General features: G+C 40.2%; 2 protein-coding genes and 1 long non-coding RNA gene across 9 annotated transcripts in view; 1 reads left to right on the top strand and 2 right to left on the bottom strand.

Moving 5' to 3' along the window:
* Nucleotides 1–1,092: 1,092 nt before the first annotated feature.
* LOC124879078 (gastrula zinc finger protein XlCGF57.1-like) lies at nt 1,093–7,456 on the bottom strand. Its single transcript, XM_047383386.1, has 2 exons — nt 7,321–7,456; nt 1,093–2,618 (listed from the first exon to the last, which is right to left on the bottom strand). The coding sequence occupies exons 1-2, from the start codon at nt 7,454–7,456 to the stop codon at nt 1,342–1,344; spliced, it is 1,413 nt and encodes a 470-aa protein (XP_047239342.1). The 3' UTR covers nt 1,093–1,341.
* Nucleotides 7,398–20,744, top strand: LOC124879088. Its single transcript, XR_007040951.1, has 3 exons — nt 7,398–7,536; nt 20,410–20,537; nt 20,627–20,744. It is a non-coding gene; the product is annotated as an uncharacterized LOC124879088 (long non-coding RNA).
* Nucleotides 10,576–22,201, bottom strand: part of LOC124879072 (zinc finger protein OZF-like) — a 28,275-nt gene continuing 16,649 nt past the window's right edge. For 2 of the 7 annotated variants that reach the window (XR_007040945.1, XM_047383376.1), the window contains 3 exons: nt 20,632–20,751; nt 12,658–12,799; nt 10,576–11,655 (listed from right to left, as the gene is read on the bottom strand). Coding sequence is in view for 4 of the 7 variants with exons in the window: in XM_047383376.1 (XP_047239332.1) it covers nt 10,679–11,655; nt 12,658–12,799; nt 20,632–20,751 (1,239 nt within the window). In the remaining 3 variants the exon portion in view is untranslated. Of the gene's footprint in view, nt 11,656–12,657; nt 12,980–17,289; nt 20,752–22,201 lie in introns of those variants that run through there. The other 5 variants (XM_047383378.1, XM_047383377.1, XR_007040944.1 and 2 more) reach the window with 4 other exon arrangements.

Here is a 22,201-nt window from a genome sequence, read left to right as displayed (position 1 = left end):
AATCACGGCAGAATTAAATGTGCACCTCAACTCTCCTGTTTCCACCAGAACTGTCCATCAGGAGCTCCACAGGGTCAATATACACGGCCGGGCTGCTATAGCCAAACCTTTGGTCACTCATGCCAATGCCAAACGTCGGTTTCAATGGTGCAAGGAGCGCAAATCTTGGGCTGTGGACAATGTGAAACATGTATTGTTCTCTGATGAGTCCACCTTTACTGTTTTCCCCACATCCGGGAGAGTTAAGGTGTGGAGAAGCCCCAAAGAAGCGTACCACCCAGACTGTTGCATGCCCAGAGTGAAGCATGGAGGTGGATCAGTGATGGTTTGGGCTGCCATATCATGGCATTCCCTTGGCCCAATACTTGTGCTAGATGGGCGCGTCACTGCCAAGGACTACCGAACCATTCTTGAGGACCATGTGCATCCAATGGTTCAAACATTGTATCCTGAAGGTGATGCTGTGTATCAGGATGACAATGCACCAATACACACAGCAAGACTGGTGAAAGATTGGTTTGATGAACATGAAAGTGAAGTTGAACATCTCCCATGGCCTGCACAGTCACCAGATCTAAATATTATTGAGCCACTTTGGGGTGTTTTGGAGGAGCGAGTCAGGAAACGTTTTCCTCCACCAGTATCACGTAGTGACCTGGCCACTATCCTGCAAGAAGAATGGCTTAAAATCCCTCTGACCACTGTGCAGGACTTGTATATGTCATTCCCAAGACGAATTGATGCTGTATTGGAGGTCCTACACCATACTAATAAATTATTGTGGTCTAAAACCAGGTGTTTCAGTTTCATTATCCAACCCCTGTCAGTGCTGGATTTATCAACTGAAAAAGATGGAAACCCAAAGAGGTGGAATAGGAATCCTCTTTTAACGTCAGAAGTTTGCAACTGGCCAACGATGAGCATGAGGATAGAAACTTTGCTGCATGGAAATTAGATGGTAGTAAAACTTCCTCTTGAATCCCCTTAAAGTTCAAAGGTAAAGCTTATAAAGTGGGTGATTTTCTAACATGTTTTGAGTTGTTTTTGCCCAAACAAATGTTTTAACAGGGAACAATCCTTTATAAATTTGAACAAATGACAAAAACAGTTTTAATCTAGTTTTGCTGTCAGAACAAAGCTTTTTACACTGGCCTTTTCAGACTTTAGTTTAACAATTAACCCCAAAATCTAAGCATTAAAAAAAGTCAAATTGTTATCTGCAAGATTTCAAGTCAAATGAACGTGACTATTTTCCACAAAGTTGACAAGCAAAAGAGCATTAAACGTTCGGAGTTTCCATCTTGCTAACATCATTCTTCACCTCATTTAGAAGAAGTGCTTCTAGTCTACGTGAGTCTTCATGTGTTTAGTCAAACTACTTTTCAGGCTGTATGTTTTTGTACATGCATTACATGTAAAAGGTTTCTCGCCTGTGTGAGATCTCATGTGTCTATTCAAACGGCTCTTTAAACTGAACGTTCTTCTACAAGTATCGCATGAAAAAGGCTTTTCGCCTGTATGGGTTCTCATGTGGTTATTAAAACTATTTCTTAGGCTGAAGGCTTTATTACACATCTGACAAAGAAAGGGCTTCTCACCTGTATGAGTTCTCATATGATCCGTTAAACAACTTTTCTGAGCGAACCGTTTTCCACAGATCATGCACGCAAAAGGCCTCTCGCCTGTGTGGATTCTCAGGTGCTTATTCAAATGATTTTTAGAGTTAAAACTTTTTTCACAGGCCAGACACTGAAAAGGCTTCTCACCTGTATGAGTTCTCATGTGTTCAGTTAAATTACACTTAAGACTGAACCTTTTTCCGCATGTCGTACATGAGAAAGGCCGCTCACCCGTGTGAATTCTGAGATGCTTATTCAAATGGTTTTTTGAGGGGAAACTTTTTTCACAGGCCAAACATGGAAAAGGCTTCTCCCCTGTGTGGGTTCTAATGTGCTCAGTTAAAATACATTTTAGACTGAAGCTTTTTCCACAGGTCACGCATGGAAAAGGCTTTTCACCTGTGTGAGTTCTCAGGTGAAGGGTTAAATTAGATTTTGTGGTAAAACCTTTGCCACAGGTCTTACATGAGAAAGGCCTCTCCCCTGTGTGACTTCTCATGTGGATAGTCAGGTTACTATTTTGAGAAAAGCTTTTATCACACATTTTACAAGAATAATGTTTCTTATCTTTGTGAACACTGTGTACTTCTTGTTGTGAGCTTTCAGAATACTGGTTATGCTGTCTGGTTGTCTGATCCTGCTCATTTAGAATTTGCTCTTCATAAATCTTAGACCCCAAGTTGTCCAAATTGCTTCCTTCCTGATCCTGGTTATCAGTTTCAGGAGAGTCCGGGGAGACGAGTCGGTACCAGTTTGGTTCTGGCTCAGGGTTAAAGCGTTCCTCATCCGATTCTTCCTTCAGCACAAGCTGCTCTTCATCATGACTGATGAGGAAATCCATCTCCTCCTCTTTTATCTGCAGATGTCCAAATTCAACCTGCTCCTCTTTCATCTGCAGAAGTTCTGGCTCCTCCTGATTCAAACCGGAGTTCCTCATCTGGGTACGGCGCTGATGGTCAGCGAGAGCCTCCTCCTTCCAAACGTCATTCTGGTGGAGGTCTGGACAGGCGAACAGAAAAAAGGCTTAAACTTATAAGCAAAAGAGAAAGGAATGGGACAGTTACTGGTCTCAGTGTGTTTTCCATCCCACGGGTCCTATGGTTTCACAGGCCAGAACATTTTCTAGAGTGAGACGGGTTTGGAGCGGAGTGGCCCCTATAACCACACCACTCACGCTCATTCCCTTACAGAAACACAGCCAGCTCCTTGGAAAGTTAAGGGCTGGAAACTAAAGGATGCCACCCCTAACGTTCTTTAGAAAGAAACATTTATTTGCCAAGCTTTTAGAACAATATGCCTGTCAGGAAGAGAGCAGGCTAGCTGATTGAGTTCAGCCAATATTAGCTTTCAAAGCTACTCAACGAGGAGCAGAACAACAATAGGACCTTAGATGCTGCTATTGAATTCAAACAGTTCACAATTCTTTAAAACTTGTTTTAAATTACCTCCAGTTTTAGCAAACGGACTCAAATTTTATTTAATTCTAGATTAAATTTAAAAAAAACTTTAACTGTGTTGAGTATGAAATGGCTCACTGTCAATATTCTCATCGTTTTCTTAATAAAAACAAGAAATAAATGTCACAGACATTATTATATCACTTATAATAAATATTATGTTATAAGTGTTGCTTTTTGTTTTAATACGAAATAAGATAATAAATAAGATTGAACTTTTGTTTAAATGTTTGTGTTAATACCATTTTATTCAAGTTATCATACTATGAAGATGTCAAACCGACCCATGTGTAAAACGAAAGAAGACTTTAATAACATGCTCTGAAAAGTACTGAACTTTCTTAATGCTGGATAAACTCTGATGCAGTGGACAAATGAAGTGCAGAAACTCTAGTTAAAATGTCAGGTTTAACCGATTTTAAAAACAAGTCTGTAACAAAAATTAACGGTTTCATTTTCAACCTGGCTGACCCACCTCAGCAGGGGCGGAGCTTGAAATTCTGAGGTACATGATCTTTTTCTTTATGGCATTAGTCAAAGCCTCTACAGTGGGGAAATGCCTACTTGAAGATATTTAGCCATTGTTGTAAAGATGTTTTAGCAACTAAATCTCCTTCAACTCCATAACATACCATTGGAATGGATTTGTAGAGAGAAGAGGAAACAAATACGATGGAAAAGAGGATAAAGAGGAGGGATACAGAACAGACTGTTGGCTCCTTATCCCTGCAATAACTGTTAAACATCCGCTCTCTATGAAATAAAGACTTCAGCTATAACAGAGCTCTCAGTCTTACATGAGAGCAGACTGGTGAAGGATTTTAATACATGCAACATAACCATCTATCTCCCCACTTTGGAGAATCAGAATGGACATTTTGCTAGATCTGTATTATGGCAATATCCCAAGCGCGCGCGCACATATTTAACCCACAGCTACCTCTTGGATGCTCGGAACACAAAGTCATTCTGCTGCTGCCGAAATGCAGGTCGAAGTTACGAACTTCATCACAGTCTAGAATACCGTCACAGGCGAGTCACTGAGCGAGTGCTTTGAGCAGACTGATTGGGATTTGGGTTTTAATGACTGCAGTGAGGATTTTACCAAACTAAGAGATGTTTTAACTAGTTATTTTTATTCTGTGAGGATGCTCCCACCAAGCAGATTATAATCCATCCAAACCACAAAAAGTGGATAACAAAACTAATGAAAACGTGCTTGGTTCAAAGAAAACCTAAAACAATTACAGGAAAAAGGATGAACAGAAGCTTACTTCTGGCAATGCAAGGGTGGCATGGCAAGGATTAAATATGACCACAGAACCTGCAACTGTTCAATTGCTCAGATCTGGCCTCCTTTCAGGAGAAACTGAATCACAATCTTTGTCTGGTGCACCAGTAGCAACACAGTGGGCAAACGGACCCATCCAATCCTTAGCCACCTCACTAACGCTCAAGGACCGCTCAGCTCAGCGAGGCAGAGGGCTCACTGAGCGGTTTTAAAACCTCTTCAACTCTAGATATCTAACCTAGTGGAGCGAATCGACAATGCTTAAGAGCTGAAAGATTTTAGACTGGTAGCACTCACCTCCATGTGTGTAAAATAATTCAGAGAATGGTGGTTTATTTTCTGTCTGGCATGGTCTCATATGAACTGGACCGCCTTCAGTCTCACTCACCCTGTTGGACACCCCCCTGCATCTTATTTAGAGATTTTACATCTACTTTTAGACTTTCAGGTTTATCCCAAACTGGTTTTATGGGTTGATGGGTTTTTTTTAAAGGAAAGACCACAGAATTTGCCATTTTTATGGTTTTAATTCCAATAAACTGGGATTAGATGCTGGTCTCTCACGGGGCTGTTTTATCACCCATGCAGCAGTGAAGGAATCACACTTAAGAGCATGTCATTAATTGTGATTGCAGGGCTTTGACTGCAGTGATGAGCACTCACAAGAAAACAATTTATTACCAAAGAACTGCATTGAATTTTAAAATGATTCTTATCATCATTTATTGAAATAAAATACCACAAAATATTGTCATAAACTTTTAAGCCCACATCGCTCATCGCTACCTGATGCTACAAGAAAGGTATTTGTCGAACGACATCAGACATGTTTTATTGTTTTGGCTGTCCTGCCAAGCATAAGCAGACGATCCACAACCACGAACAAGAAGTTAAACAGAGAACTTGTAATATGGTGAGGATTTGAGTAATGCTACGTGCTGGAAGCTAAGCTCTCATTCCTTCTTTGTGTAGCGAGGGTAAAAAATCTTTCAAAACTCCTTCCTTGAAAAGTTAGAAAGTCCAGAATACAGCTTAATTTATGAGGTTGTGCTCTTGGTGGGCAAAATATTCCTACTTTACTTTCAATGCTGTCAGCACCACATAAAGAGGCTATAAGTCTAGGGGTCGATTTCTGACCCTGTGACCTTTGCTACATGTCTTTCCCTCTTCTCTCTTTCTGCCCATTTCCAGTCAGTGTACTGTGAAATAAAGGCCACTGGTGCCACAAAAAGGTCAGTAAATCCTCTGGACCTGCAACAGTGAAGTAGACCTACCAGACGACCGAACACCAACTCTATCTGTTTAATTATTAGCTTCATGGACATGGAAAGCCCAATGACAGTGTTCTGTCAGTCTTCTTTTGGCTCCGTTCTACTATGGTACGAAACAAAGATGTGTGCCCCCTCCATTACTCCTCTGTTTAGTTGCGAAGGCATTGGGGGCTAATGATAAATGAGGTTATGGTGGAGCCAGACGGAGGCTGACAATCAGAGCAGAAGCAAGTAGGAACCTGTAGGAACCTGTACTGTTGCTGTAGTTGATCACTAAAGTAAATAAGAGATGATTAGAAAAGGCCACAGAATCATACATCCATAACAATTGACAAAATGATCAGAAACACATAATTATACAGCACTGCTGAGGAATACATTTGCATTGACCAGATCCTTATTTACACTGTAAAAAATGTGTTTTATATGCGCCAGATGCAAGTTTGTTTTGAAGCAAACATGGATTTTTTGTTATGTATAATAAACATTTGTCCCTCTGTCGTAAAATGTGTTTGTATCAACAGTAAATTGAAGGCAAAAGGAAGAACACATGGGAACACTAAAGACAAGCAAATATAATTAAGCAAAAATATTTGCAAGACTGAATCAAAGGTACATACTTCCATAAAGGATATGATCTTATCTATTGTTTAACCAAACTGAAAAGTCATACTTAAATTATATTTTTCTACACAAGGTCTGAATAGTCCACTACTTACTGGTCATGCTCTAAATAATTAAAACATTGACATATTGTAATTAAACATATATTTTCTTTTAACTACAAAGAATCCTGGGCCCTCAAAACAAATGTTGCCGCTGTATTGAAAAATGGTATGCATATTGAATATTTTTCTTAGTATCAGTATTGAGTTTGAAATGTTTTTATCGTGACAACCTAATAAGTAGTAAATATCAACGTAAAGCAGAATCCAACAAGACTTCACAGATGCTGGAAATAAGATTTAATATCCAACAATGGCATTAGCTCTGTCTATCAACCATTTTGTGAGTACTAGAGTACATTTATAAGCATTTTGTACAGCAATTAGTAACAACTACTCTACGGGTCAAAGGTTTTGGCACACTGAAAGCATGTCCAAACTTAACATTCCTGTTTGAACAGTTATGCTTTAATATTTCGGATCTTTTGTCATCAAACTCCTTAAGCATGATGGCCAATGTGGAGGTCAAGAACAGACTATCTTCACCTTCAGCTGCATCTTTACAGCAGTAGCTGCTCCCACGCATCTCTTCTGCCGTAATACAGAAATTATAAACGCAGCGAAATGTTGATAAGAACGTCAGCTAGCTTGATCGCAGGCCAAAACGTACCGAGGAGCTCGTCTCCTTTTCGTAATGAAAAAGTCGGGTACGCAAACAGTAAAACGGAACGGTTTGCGGCGAGAACACCAGCAGCCGAATTTACTTCACCAATCTCTACTAATACAGTTACTTTCAGAAGTGATACAGTTACTTTCAGAAGTGATACAGTTACTTTCAGAAGTGACTGTACTTCATACATGCAACCTTCAGTATAATATTTTTGCGCGCGGCCATATTGGATGCTGATCTCGGGGTAGCTAGGCGAGCTCCGACTTTCAGGGAAAACCTAGAAAAGACGACTTCCGAGTACAAAGAAAAAGCACAAAACTTTAGCATCGACGCGTCCATTTTAATACCTCTTCGGGTGAAATCCAGCAGACTGGGCTGATCATCGAGCTCTTCCTCTGATTTCACGATGACTTCTTCAAACTCTTCATCACCAGGAGTTAACTGATCGCTGACAAACTCCCTCTGAGGCTGAGGAGAAGACATCTTTACTGCAGACACTCACATATTCAGCTCACAGAGAAAACCCGTCTCCAAAATGACAAAAGAAAACCCGGCTGCTAACGGTTCGTTTTTCTTCTATTGGTGTTTTGTTATTGGGTGAATGGACACATTACCACCACCTAGTGGATTGGAGTGTAGGTCAATAGATGAAGTATTGAACTACAAGTCCTTCTCAAAATATTAGCATATTGTGATAAAGTTCATTATTTTCCATAATGTCATGATGAAAATTTAACATTCATATATTTTAGATTCATTGCACACTAACTGAAATATTTCAGGTCTTTTATTGTCTTAATACGGATGATTTTGGCATACAGCTCATGAAAACCCAAAATTCCTATCTCACAAAATTAGCATATCATTAAAAGGGTCTCTAAACGAGCTATGAACCTAATCATCTGAATCAACGAGTTAACTCTAAACACCTGCAAAAGATTCCTGAGGCCTTTAAAACTCCCAGCCTGGTTCATCACTCAAAACCCCAATCATGGGTAAGACTGCCGACCTGACTGCTGTCCAGAAGGCCACTATTGACACCCTCAAGCAAGAGGGTAAGACACAGAAAGAAATTTCTGAACGAATAGGCTGTTCCCAGAGTGCTGTATCAAGGCACCTCAGTGGGAAGTCTGTGGGAAGGAAAAAGTGTGGCAGAAAACGCTGCACAACGAGAAGAGGTGACCGGACCCTGAGGAAGATTGTGGAGAAGGGCCGATTCCAGACCTTGGGGGACCTGCGGAAGCAGTGGACTGAGTCTGGAGTAGAAACATCCAGAGCCACCGTGCACAGGCGTGTGCAGGAAATGGACTACAGGTGCTGCATTCCCCAGGTCAAGCCACTTTTAAACCAGAAACAGCGGCAGAAGCGCCTGACCTGGGCTACAGAGAAGCAGCACTGGACTGTTGCTCAGTGGTCCAAAGTACTTTTTTCGGATGAAAGCAAATTCTGCATGTCATTCGGAAATCAAGGTGCCAGAGTCTGGAGGAAGACTGGGGAGAAGGAAATGCCAAAATGCCAGAAGTCCAGTGTCAAGAACCCACAGTCAGTGATGGTCTGGGGTGCCGTGTCAGCTGCTGGTGTTGGTCCACTGTGTTTTATCAAGGGCAGGGTCAATGCAGCTAGCTATCAGGAGATTTTGGAGCACTTCATGCTTCCATCTGCTGAAAAGCTTTATGGAGATGAAGATTTCATTTTTCAGCACGACCTGGCACCTGCTCACAGTGCCAAAACCACTGGTAAATGGTTTACTGACCATGGTATCACTGTGCTCAATTGGCCTGCCAACTCTCCTGACCTGAACCCCATAGAGAATCTGTGGGATATTGTGAAGAGAACGTTGAGAGACTCAAGACCCAACACTCTGGATGAGCTAAAGGCCGCTATCGAAGCATCCTGGGCCTCCATAAGACCTCAGCAGTGCCACAGGCTGATTGCCTCCATGCCACGCCGCATTGAAGCAGTCATTTCTGCCAAAGGATTCCCGACCAAGTATTGAGTGCATAACTGTACATGATTATTTGAAGGTTGACATTTTTTTGTATTAAAAACACTTTTCTTTTATTGGTTGGATGAAATATGCTAATTTTGTGAGATAGGAATTTTGGGTTTTCATGAGCTGTATGCCAAAATCATCCGTATTAAGACAATAAAAGACCTGAAATATTTCAGTTAGTGTGCAATGAATCTAAAATATATGAATGTTAAATTTTCATCATGACATTATGGAAAATAATGAACTTAATCACAATATGCTAATATTTTGAGAAGGACCTGTATACACAAACTATTCGGTTTCTTTATATTTCTGCAACATTTCAGATTTTCGAAGCAAAATGGTTATTGGTAAGCTGAGTAAACAGCTTGTGACTATGAGCTGAGATTCCCAACTTGAAATGTTTTCCACTGCTCCTCCAACTATTTTTCTCAAGGATATTTTTCAACAGCTTTCACAAGAATCTCTATTTTTTTCCATAAGTAAAACATAATTTTTTTTGTTTAGGATCACAGTATCTTCTTTTACTTTACTAATAATATACTGATTATATTAGTGCTTCTGTTGCATGTTCAGATCTTAAACATAATTCACTCTTTAAAGGTTTTAAACCACCCCTAAAAGCCAAATTCCTGTTAAATGTCTTGATCAAACTTCTCCAGATCTTTCAAAGTTTCTCTTTTGACGGAAGCGCTTTTTTACTCTTCTTCAGTTCATTACGTGACCATTTCCAAAGGATATTTTTTTGTTTTGTTCATGAGACTTGACTCTGACCTGAGTCACTGAGGCAGAAAAAGCCCCGTAAACATAATACATCGATCTGTGTTAGCTTATAGCTTATCTGAAACCACCGAAGATGACCGGCAATATTTTAGTTTCAAACAGAGAAAATGTAATATAGGCTATTTTTGTTTTATTTTTTTTTATACGACAGAAAAAAAAAATTAAAACATCACAAAATTAGAAGGAACTAATTTCATAATTTGTCCATATAAACAACTTTTTCTGCTCCACTGTATCATTGTTGGGTTTATCAACTAAACAAGATGGAAAACTGAATATATAACACTACACACGAGTGTAAAAAATGCTGTACAGGAATCTTCTCTGAAAGACAAAATGTTAAGATCCCCAACTACTGAACATGGAAACACAAAGAAAAAAAAACTAATCTTGAGAACTGGTTGGTAGCAGAATTCACACCTTTTTAGTTTTTTATGAGTAAAAGCATTTTGTAAACCTGAACAAACTGATTAAAAATGATTGACTTTTAAACAAATGACAGCTAAAGTTTTTTTTATATAGTTTTGTTCAAGACAAACCTTTTATACTGGTGTTTTAGGACCTGTATTTGATGATGAATTACAGACTCATTAAGACCCCCAATATCTAAGAATTGTACAAAATCTACAAGATTTCACCTACTCGGCTGTCAGTTTACTGCTACTACTTTCCACAAACCTGACAGGAAAAATACCGTAAACCTGAGTTTTAATGTAATCTCAGCATAAAACATATTCCCAAGTTTACACACCAGAAAGGCTTCTAACTTGTGTCAGTTGATCCAAAACGTTTTTAAGCAGTTCATACACAAGAAAAGCATTTCATCTTTGTGGATTCTCAGGTCTTTATTTAAATATCGGAGGTAAAACATTTTGAACAGGTCAAACATGGAAAACACTTCTCTTTTAAGTAAAAGCTTTGCCACAAGTTTAACAAGACAAAGGCTTTTCATCAGTGTGAATTCTCAGCATTGTTTTGGAATTGCCTTTAGATTTAAGACGTTTTCCATAAGTGAAAGATGGAAAAGGCTTTTCAACTGTGTGAATTCTCATGTGTTTGACCAAGTTTCTTTTGAGGCTGAACGTCTTTTTACATCCACCACATGGAAAAGGCCTCTCACCAGTGTGAGTTCTTATGTGTTCAGTTAAAATAAATTTTAACCTGAAACTTTTTCCACAGGCCATACACAGAAAAGGCCTCTCACCTGTGTGAATTCTCATGTGTTTCACCAAATCTCTTTTTAGACTGAACGTTTTTTTACACGCGTTACATGGAAAAGGTTTCTCACCTGTGTGAGTTTTTAAGTGACGAGTTAAATTGGATTTTTTGGTAAAACATGTGCCACAAGTTTTACATGAGAAAGGCCTCTCTCCTGTGTGAATTCTCATGTGTGCAGTCAAGTTTTTATTTAGAGAAAAACCTTTATCACACATTTCACAAAAGTAAAGTGTCTTATCTCTGTGAGTTTTCTTGTGCCCTTTTTGTTGTGAATTGTTGTTATGGTGTCTGGTTTTCTGATGTCTCTTATTTAGCATTTGCTCTTCATCTGTCTTTGATCCTGAGACTTCAGGATTTTTCTCTCCCTGATCCTGGTTCTCAATTTCAGGAGAGTCCTGAGAGCTGAATTGGTTCCAGTTTGCTTCTGGTTCAATGTGAAATATTTCATCATTAGTAGGAGTCACCACAAAGGTTTCTTTCTCCCGCTTCAGCCCAAGCTGCTCTTCATCTTGACTGATCCAAAGTTCCTTCTCTTCCTCTTTTATCTGGAGATGTTCTAGCTCAACCTGCTCCTCTTTTATCTGCTGAGGTTCAGGTTCCTCCTCGTCAAAAATGGAGTTCTTCTCCTGGTTACAGACCTGCTGGTCAGCGAGAGCCTCCTCCTTACAAACATATTCCTGTAGGACATCTAGACAGGCAATAAGAAAAAAAGGAAAGGCACACTATTTAATAACTTTATTTATATAAAACACTTTGAAACATACTGAGTCATCAAATTTCCAAATATAGAGTAAAAACATTGAGTGTATAGATCATTTAAAAAATGAGACACCAATAAATCATTTTCCCATAAAGTTACGTTTTCTGAAATAATAATCGGCAGACGTGTTTTCTAACTGAACATTTATGTGGGCAACTCTGCGTTCCACGGTAAACCCTTTAAATCCAACTCCACAGAAAAGCCGTGTTTGAGAACTAACTAACTATCTAACTATCTATCTATCTGGAAACAGAACAGTTTGTAATTAAACTGTAGTAACAAAGAGGAAAGAAAGGTGAACCAAATCAACGCTGCATGTCAAAGTGTTTCCAACAGCAATAAGGTACGTTGATCACTCTATACTGAATTTAATTTTCTCACTTGAAATGATGTCAGGATGACATCAATGGTATGAAGAAAAAGAGCTTAAGTACTAAAGGCTTTTTAGCAGAAGATATGTGACTACACACTCGTATTATGTTGAGAGGAGTTTTCCCATGAGGTGCACGTCGACATTAAAATACAACTGGATTAATTCAATATCTAAACAAGTCCAAAATGATTTAATCACTATAACATCTCACCACAGTCTTATTCAATTATTCCTAGACAACCCAAACTCTTTTAAAGTCATTTCTTGTATAATAATTTCATGAGTTTCCAAAATCAAACTAAATCTTCTGTCAGTTCTCTACTGGCCTCTTTTTGAAACGGTAGAACAGAGCTATAAAATTAAATCCTTGTCAGAAAATGTTTAATGTTTCCTTGATTTGAACACACCGAACCCTGACTTTAAGACATTTTAAACCCTGTACTGATCCTTGATTTTGGTGCAGTTCCAGTTCTAGGACTGCTTTAAATCAGGCTGACATACAGATAATCCAATCCCAATCCTATCAGTAAAACGTTAGTGTCGCTGGTGTTTCATACCTATTCGGTGTAAGATTATCTGTGGGGTTCGGGTGAAATCCAGCAGTCTGCGCTGATCATCCATCTTGATGATTATTTCTTTAAACTCAGTGAATGTTTCTTCTGGAGGAGTTAACTGCTCGTTGACAAACTCTCTCTGAGGCTGAACAAAAGACAATATTATGGTATATTTATAAAAGTTTTAAGATACTTAAAAATTTAACTCACAGAGAATAACCGTGTCCAAAGTAACTCCATATAAAAGCTAACAATGCTAGCTTCTCGTTTGGATCGGCTGCCTGTCTTCTTCTTCTTCAGACTGTAGTGTTTTTACCGCCACCTACTGGATAGGAGAGCTCCATGTTAAATGAATTGAACAAAATCTTATTCCATATTCCTTTCCTTTTACTTTTTAAACACAGCATTATTCTTGTTATTATTAGTAGTATAAGTATTATTAGTAGTAGTAAATCTGGCTGGTACATTTAAATATTTTCCCTGCAGAATGACTGCCACGCTGATGAACATTTCTAACGTTTCCTCCACTACCTCTAATTGTAACCATTTAACCCTAAGATATATTTCAGCAGCTTTGACAATATTCCTAACATTTTCAGTTTTTTATTTCTGTCTGTTGCAGAGAAATTTATTATGTTAACCATAAATAACATTTTTTTCATGGTCATTTGATCTTTTATTTTATTTTTTCCACCCTTCATATGATTTGTCTGTATTAGGTGTTTGGATCAACTTAATTTCTTTCCTCGCAAGTTTCTGAACTGAGAGTATAAATGTCCTCTGATATATATTTACGTTTTTCCTATTTCTGTTGCCCTTTTGTTGGCTTTAAGTCTTTAGCAGGCTGCACAATATTCACCACCACAGTGCCATCATTTTTATTTAGCACCTTTTTACAGTCAGTCAGTCAGTCATTTTCTACCGCTTATTCCATAGTGGGTCGCGGGGGAGTTGGTGCCTATCTCCAGCAGTCTATGGGCGAGAACCTTTTTTTTAAAATCCAACTCCACAGAACTCCACCTTTTTACATTTTATGTATATTTTATTGGGGCTCCACGGTGGTGCAGTTGGTAGGACTGTTGCCTTGTAGCAAGAAGGTCCTGGGTTCGTACTCCCAGCCAGGGGTCTTTCTGCATGGAGTTTGCATGTTCTCCCCGTGCATGTGTGGGTTCTCTCCGGGTCCTCCGGCTTCCTCCCACAGTGCAAAGACATGCCAGTTAGGTTAATTAATCTCTCTAAATTGCCCTTAGGTGTGTGAATGAGTGCTTGTGTGTTGCCCTGTGATGGACTGGCGACCTGTCCAGGGTGTACCCTGCCTCCTGCCCATACAAGTTTAGGCCATTTATTATTATGTCAAACCTTTCTCCATTTCTGTGTTTTTTCAGGTGTCTCACATCAAATATTTTCGCTCCTTACATGTTCACTTTTATTTGTTTAACTATCAACAAGTGTCTGGATACCTAAGATTTCTATCCTCACCATTTCCTGGTTTTCCCATCATTGAGGTCTGCACTCCTTTCTTGTCTATTTTAATCAATTTTATTACCTTTCTACTTGTTAAAAAGAGCCTTTACAATAAACTAATAACGATCTATGTGCATCTCACCTCATCTAATGATTTGTTTTCTTTAGTTGAATCAGATGATATTGTCAAGGTGACGCACCTTCTAGACTGTTTCATGACGACTTTGTAATATTTCAATCAACAACAGAATGATCCGTGAGAAAGTTATTTTTTTTGCGAAAACAAAACGTTTTCTGCTTTTTTGCATCAAAATAAGTTTAAACTGAGTAAAGAATAAAAACACTGATATATCTAGACAAGCCAAACAGGGACAAAATTATTCCACACTAATCATAAAATGCATTTACACACAGAAATGTTAAATAAATAAATGTTGATTCTCAGGTGCAGATGAATGGTGAGCTCCTTCATGGTACTCGTACTCGTCGTCTTCCGCTTTATCCGGGACCGGGTCGCGGGGCCAGCAGACTCAGCAGAGACGCCCAGACGTCCCTCTCTCCAGACACCTCCTCCAGCTCCTCCGGGTGGAGCCCAAGGTGTTCCCAGGCCAGCCGAGAGACATAGTCCCTCCAGCGTGTCCTGGGCCTCCTCCCGGTGGGACGTGCCTGGAACACCTCCCAAGGAAGGCGTCCAGGAGGCATCCGGTATAGATGCCCGAGCCACCTCAACTGGCTCCTCCCGATGTGGAGGAGCAGCGGCTCTACTCCGAGCTCCTCAAGGATCCTACGGAGGAAGCTCATTTCAGCCGCTTGTATCCGTGATCTCGTTCTTTCGGTCATGACCCAAAGTTCATGGCCATAGGTGAGGGTAGGAACGTAGACCGACCGGTAAATTGAGAGCTTTGCTTTTCGGCTCAGCTCTCTCTTCACCACAACGGACCGGCACAGTGCCCCCATTACTGTGGCAGCCGCACCGATCCGTCTGTCGATCTCCTGCTCCATTCTTCCCTCACTCGTGAACAAGACCCCGAGATATTTAAACTCCTCCACTTGAGGCAGGAACTCCCCACCAACCTGAAGAGGACAAGCCACCCTTTTCCGGTCGAGTACCATGGCCTCGGACTTGGAGAAGCTGATCCTCATCCCAGCCGCTTCACACTCGGCTGCGAACCGCCACAGCGCATGCTGTAGGTCTTGGCTAGAGGGGGCCAGCAGGACCACGTCATCCGCAAAAAGAAGAGACAAAATCCACTGGTCCCCAAACCAGACCCCCTCCGGCCCTTGGCTGAGCCTACAAATCCTGTCCATAAAAGTCATGAACAGGACCGGTGACAAAGAGAAGCCCTGCCGGAGTCCAACATGCACCAGGAACAGGTCCGACTTAGTGCCGGCAATGCGGACCAAACTCCTGCTCCGCTTGTACAGAGACCGGATGGCCCCTAATAAAGGGCCCCCGATTCCATACTCCTGGAGCACCCCCACAGGGCATCACGAGGGACACAGTTGAATGCTTCCTCCAGGTCCACAAAACACATGTGAACCGGTTGGGCAAACTCCCATGAACCCTCGAGCACCCTGTAGAGGGTATAGAGCTGGTCCAGTGTTCCACGGCTGGGACGAAAACCACACTGCTCCTCCTGAAGCAGAAGTTCGACTATCGGCAGGACTCTCCTCTCCAATACCCTGGCATAGGCCTTACCAGGGAGGCTGAGGAGTGTGATCCCCCTGTAGTTGGAACACACCCTCCGGTCACCCTTCTTATGAAGGGGGACCTCCACCCCAGTCTGCCAGTCCAGAGGCACTGTCCCCGACTGCCACGCAATGTTGAAGAGGCGTGTCAACCATGACAGCCCCACAACATCCAGAGACTGGGTGTCACCACCTCGGTGACTTCAGCCTGGGTGATGAAAGAGTCCAACCCCGAGTCCCCAGCCTCCGTTTCCACCAGGGAATGCGTGATGGCAGGATTGAGGAGATCCTCGAAGTACTCCTTCCACCGCCCGATAATGTCCCCAGTGGAGGTCAGCAGCCTCCCACCCCCACTATAAACAGTGTTGGCGAAGCACTGCTTCCCCCTCCTGAGGCGCCGAACGGTTTGTCAGAATCGCTTCGAGGCCAACCGGTAGTTCTTCTCCATGGCCTCACCGAACTCCTCCAAGGCCCGAGTTTTTGACTCTGCCACAACCCACTCCTTCATGGTGTTTTGCAATTTTCATTTAGAGAAAACATTTTGGCGAAAATAAAAAAATAAAAGTTTTTTTGTTTAATCACAAATAAATTAGACATAGTAACAGCTACAATAATGGGTTCACATAAAATAATCTTTTATGTCTTACCTTTACACAGGCACCAAAAGTTTGCATTTATTCTTTATAACTGTGGAGCACAACTTGATTTATTTCAGTTATGTAATTTCAAGCGGAAATTGCTCTAAAACCTTTCAGGGCTTAACAGGTTAAACTATGTGAATGTTTGTTCGGAAGGAGATAACTGTTCCTTGATAAACTCTCGGAGACTGAACTAAATTAATTATTACCGCAAATACTATAAAATTAATGCCACAGTGAACCACCGTCTCCTAAATAAATCCAAGCAGAAATAAAGGTGATCCTGCTGAGCCATTCTGTTTGAATTGGGTCAGAAAGCAGATTGCTCTTTAAGAAGCTTCTTAAAAGCAGCTTTATTAGTGAAGTCTGTGCAAACAAGTAATTTGAATTCGGTTACAGGCATTTAAATCTAAATATATACATATGGTTGTGAATACAGAAATGTTATATTTTGAGGCAACTGTGGCTCAGTAGGAAGAGTAGTCGTCTTGCAATTGGAAGGTTGTGGGTTCGATTCCAGCTTCCTCCTGCTGTATGTCTTGCCCCTGGGCAAGGCACTTAACCCCAAGTTGCCTACCGATCTGCGTATCGGTGTATGAATGTGTGAGCGTTAGTGAGTGCGATTGGGTGAATGTGGCTCTAGTGTAAAGCGCTTTGAGTGGTCTGTATGACTGGAAAAGCGCTATATAAGTTCAGTCCGTTTACCATTCCCCCCTTACAGATTTCTACTCAGTCATGACAAATGACTGACAGATTTCTTATGTTTTTGCCATTTTGTCACACTTAAATGATACACATCACCAAAAAATACTGAAATAAGATAACTTGGGTAAATGCAAAAAGCTGTTTTCAAATGATGATTTAATTCATTAAGAGACAAAAAGCTATCAAAGCCAACCTGCCCCTGTAGGACACAAGTAATTGCCCCATAAACCTAAGAACTACTTGTTTGCAATAACATCACCACTGAGGAATTTTGGCCCACTCTCCCTTGAAGAAATATTTTAATTCGGCCAGTTTAGAGGGTTTTTCGAGTATGAATAGTGTATTTAAGGTCATACTACAGTATCTAAGCCGGATTGATGTCCAGACTTTGGCTAGGCCACTGCAAAAGTCTGTTTTGTTTAAGTTATTTGAGAAACTATCTTGTGGAAAGATTACAATTAATAAAACCAATGCAACCAAATTTTAAAACGGCGCCTTAATCTGGTTAGCACACTTGATTGGACCAGAATCTTGGTTCTGTCTGTCGGCTTGTTGGTCCGTTTCGATCTCTTTCCATTCATTTTCACTCTGACTGCGCAGAAATTCAATAACGGTTTTTCCACTGATTTGTCTGGGAAGTGTTATAACACCAAGGCCATTAAACAATTGAGCTTTCCAAAACATGCCTAAATATCATCAGCTGGTAGCAGTGTACTCAACGTCTACGACATGCACTACAAGAGACATAGCTTAGAAGGTGGACCATTAGGTTTAAAGAGGAACTAAACCCGATGTAAAAGCATAACCCCCAGATAAATTAGAAAATAGAAAATGCTACTAAAGTTGGCAGTGCCAAGAGACAATGAGGGGCACGGCCAAGTGTGGGGAAGCGAGGGTCTGGTCAGGAGGACCCTAGCTTAATATGACATATTAAAACATGAAGAGTGAGCAGAGCCACCCTGGTAGTTTTGCCACGAATAGATCTTATGAGATGGAGGATGTTTCGGCCCCTTGTTACCGAAGGTTAAGAGAGGCTTCATGGAGTCCAGAGGACTAGAGCCTTATCAGTTCGATCCGCTGGCTTAAGGCGCTGATTCAGTGATGGCCGAAGCTGGTGGTGCCGAGGCAGCGGAGGACAGAATGGGTCCAGTTTGAGTGAAAAAGCAATGTTAGCAGCAACATTGCTAACATGGGCTAACGTTCAAATTAGTAACAAACTTTCAGAAAGTTTACGGTTACATGTAGGTTTATATTATCTCAAGTAAAGCATATAATCAAAGGGATAAAGCATAAAATGCTATGATCAATGTTTACAATTCCAACTTCAGATTTCCCAAATAGCACAGATGCCCAGTTCAAGAACAGTTTAGATATGGAAATGTTCCTGGTGTAAGGAACAGGAAAGATTAATGGAGTTGTTATTTCAAACAAGCATGTAGGCCTGTTCAGAAACAGTCCAGCTAGGGGAATAATGATTACACCCTGCAGCGCTCCAGGTCAGCCTGACATACAGTCCAGCGTGCCAGAAACTTTTACGCAAATCACGAGATGAGAGAAAATTTGTTGGAATTTTCACATACACGATAATGATATGACTTTGTACATATAAGCCCTTTTTGTATCAAATGTAGGGATTCTATGGATTTTGATGACGATGTATTCAGAGTTGTTTTCTGAATAAAAAGGTCCCCTGCGTTACGCTTTGAGAGGGAACAATTTGTCTTTTCATCAGTTTAAGACATTTAAACGTAAACCTGTACAAAGCTGTACTGTATGAACTAATAGGAAAATTTAACTGCAGTAGCCACCGTTCAACCCAAAGAGGGCAGCACTAAGACAATTTTAGGACAAATGTTGCAGAATTAAACAAGTTTATAAAAAAAATGTAAAGAAAATTACACAAAAACATAAAGATAGCAACCTTGAAGGGCGAATTTATAAAGTTTATCTGTAAAAAAATTGGATTTGGGGTTTAGTTCCACTTTAAAGAGAGTTAATTTGACATGTTCAAATCTATTACAATTTTACAAAATATTGTAAACATTTTATTGTAACAGCTTCATATTTATAAACACTGCATTAAGGAAATTGAGTTTAATCTAATGTTGGAAAAACTTTTTGAAGACTTTTTCCAAGATTCCAAGTGTTTACATAAATGTGAATATATGTATGTGCAAGGTCAGATTTTGTGTTTCTTAACGTTTCCTGACATTTTTGACTGAAACCTTTATACAGTTGATACCTGAGAAAGGCTTCTAACCTAAGTGAGTTTTCAGGTGTAGATTCAAATTACTTTTTAGGCTAAAGGTTTTATTACAAGTGTCACATGAGAAAGGCTTCTCACCTGTGTGAATTCTCACGTGATCCGTTAAATGAGTTTTTTGAAGAAAACTTTTTCCACAGGTCCGACACAAAAAAGGCCTATCACCTGTGTGAATTCTCATGTGATCCGTTAAATGAGTCTTTTGAAGAAAACCTTTGCCACAGGTCAAACAGGAGAAAGGCCTCTCGCCTGTGTGAGTTCTGAGGTGTTTGTTTAAAAGACTTTTTATAGTAAAACTTTTTCCACAGGTTAAACATGGAAAAGGCTTCTCTCCTGTGTGAGTTCTCATGTGACAAGTTAAATTGCCCTTTTGACTGTAACTTTTTCCACAGGTTACACATAAAAAAGGTTTTTCACCTGTGTGACTTCTCATGTGTAGTTGTAACTGACTTCGTTGAGTGAAACCTTTTCCACAAATGCTACATGAGAAAGGCATCTCACCTGTGTGAATTCTCATGTGATAAATCAAATTACCTTTTTGATTAAAACTTTTTCCACAGGTCATACATGGAAAAGGCTTCTCACCTGTGTGGATTCTCACATGTATTTTCAAACTACTTTTGTATCTAAATGTTTTCCCACAGGTCCCGCATGAGAAAGGCTTCTCATCCGTGTGAGTTGTGGAGTGATGAGTTAAATGAATTTTTTGAGTGAAACGTTTTTCACAAATTGAACATGAGAAAGGCCTTTCCCCTGTGTGAACTCTCACATGATTATTCAAGAAACTTTTTTGAGAAAAACGTTTTCCACAGGTCAGACATGAGAAAGGCTTTTTCCGTGTGTGATTTTCCAATCGTTGAGGCAAGAGACTATTTCGAGGAATAAATTCAGCACAAATATCACAAAAACAAATACTTTTTTGTTCTGAATTGTCAACACTGTCATTATGCTGACACCTCTTATTTTTTATTTGCTCTTCATCCGTCTCTGATCCAGAGTCTTCATCACTGCTTCCTTCCTGATCCTGGATCTCAACTTCAGGAGTGTCCTGAGAGATGACTTGGTTCCAATTTGATTCTGGTTCAATGTAGTATTTTTCCTCATAACTAGGAGTCACCATAAAGGTCTTTGTCTCCTGCTTCAACACAAGCTGTGCTCCATTGTGACTGATTAAGAGTTCATCCTCTTCCTCTTTTATCTGCTGATGTTCTAGCTCACCCTGCTCCTCTTTGATCTGTAAGCGATCTGGGTCCTCCTGGTCCAGTATGAAGTTCCTCTCCTGGTGCCAGAACTGCTCGTCATCAAGAGCCTCCTCCTTCTCAACATCATGCTGTGGCTCTGAACATATGCAAACAGAAAAAAACGTATTGGTGTAAAACAAAAGCACACTTAACAAAAGTTGTATAAAGATATTGTGGAAAAACTTGGAGGCATAAACTCATACGTAATAAAACCCACATAGAGGGTATAAAACAACACACATTCAAGTGTCAGGTTTTGTGACATAAAAAGCAAGATGATGATAAACAATTGGAATATATGGTTCAAAGAATCCAAAGTGGTTTTTCTGTCATCTCTCAGTAGTTTAATGTAACTGAATATGTGGGTTTTCCCTCAGATGAGATGAAAGAATGCAATCCCTTAATGTCTCCTAAGGTTGACAGTAAAATTATTAAATATTTATGGTGGATACACTACACATCTCCCTTTAAAATAATCCAGAAAGATTCAGCTCTACTGCGGTGAGAAATATCGGGTATGAAAACACATTAAATTCAAAACTTGTTCGGCCATTTTTGACCCAATTTCTGACAAAAACATCTGCAATAAATTTCTGAAAGTGATTACGTTGTACAGTAACCATAAACCGTCACCTGCTTTTAAGTGCTTTTTTCTTAACTTCTAATAAAGTAGAAGTATTGGGAGCCTGAAGGTCCATCAATACGGGTGGGCCTCTGTTTATAGTGAGCTGGGAGAAGTAGTAACTTTTTATTCATTTCGTAATTCTTTTAACGCAGAAGAAAAACAACCACTTCTCCTGAAAAACTACAGGTAAGATCACGTCTGTGCCGTTCACAACGCAGCTAAACTTAAACATGATTACACTCACTGTTTCTCAGGTATAAAAACACAGATATTAAAGTTGAAACTTGTTTGGATGAAGGCTTTTAATGATTTAGCTCTGAGACACAATGCCTTAGTCTGAATTATTTTATTGATAGTCATGTTTTTACAGCAAAGATTAGTAAGACCCGTTCAGTGGGGTCTAACTGCAGGTCCGTGACAGAGATAGGCAGGAGGAACTCGGTTATAGTTGCGCTTCAGAGTGTCGGTTAGGACTCTGCTTATGGTGCTTGAAAATAAAGTGCTGTAGGCGTTTATACTTGTCACTCACCTTGGAGAAGTAATCTCCGAAAAAGACAAGTTTGTTTCCACCTGGCTCTCCACTTCTTCCAAGGACTTTCTTTTTTGCTTTCACAAACCGATCCCGCATATTTTCCCATGTCTTACGACAAACTGACTCATCTTTACCAACTGCAGCAGCAATCTCCTTAAATGAATTTTGAGCCACTTCGTTATCTTTATGATGCCTCATAGAGGGACGCCAGAGCCTGCACAGCAAGAGCACCTTTAAATAAGTCTATTTTGAATAAAGCACGACGCTTGCGGTCTGCACCAAGTTATAAAAATTGGGAGTAGCACGACGAGGGACGGTGTGATTGCATCACGCTTCGCGCAGGCACCCTTGTGCTATGTTTAATGCGTCAAGTGTAAACCCAGCTTTATG

The sequence above is a fragment of the Girardinichthys multiradiatus genome, chromosome 13, assembly GCF_021462225.1.
Source record: "Girardinichthys multiradiatus isolate DD_20200921_A chromosome 13, DD_fGirMul_XY1, whole genome shotgun sequence".
NCBI lineage: Eukaryota > Metazoa > Chordata > Actinopteri > Cyprinodontiformes > Goodeidae > Girardinichthys > Girardinichthys multiradiatus.
The sequence above is the reverse complement of the archived record's forward strand: the minus strand, read 5'-3'. Positions and strand labels throughout refer to the sequence as shown.

Excerpts from the sequence above, each read along its gene's own strand:
- LOC124879078 (XM_047383386.1), bottom strand. The coding sequence starts at position 7,456 with ATGTCTTCTCCTCAGCCTCAGAGGGAGTTTGTCAGCGATCAGTTAACT. Across the intron at positions 2,619-7,320 it reads GCTGGATTTCACCCGAAGAG|ACCTCCACCAGAATGACGTT; the intron begins GTATTAAAATGG and ends TCGCCTGTCCAG.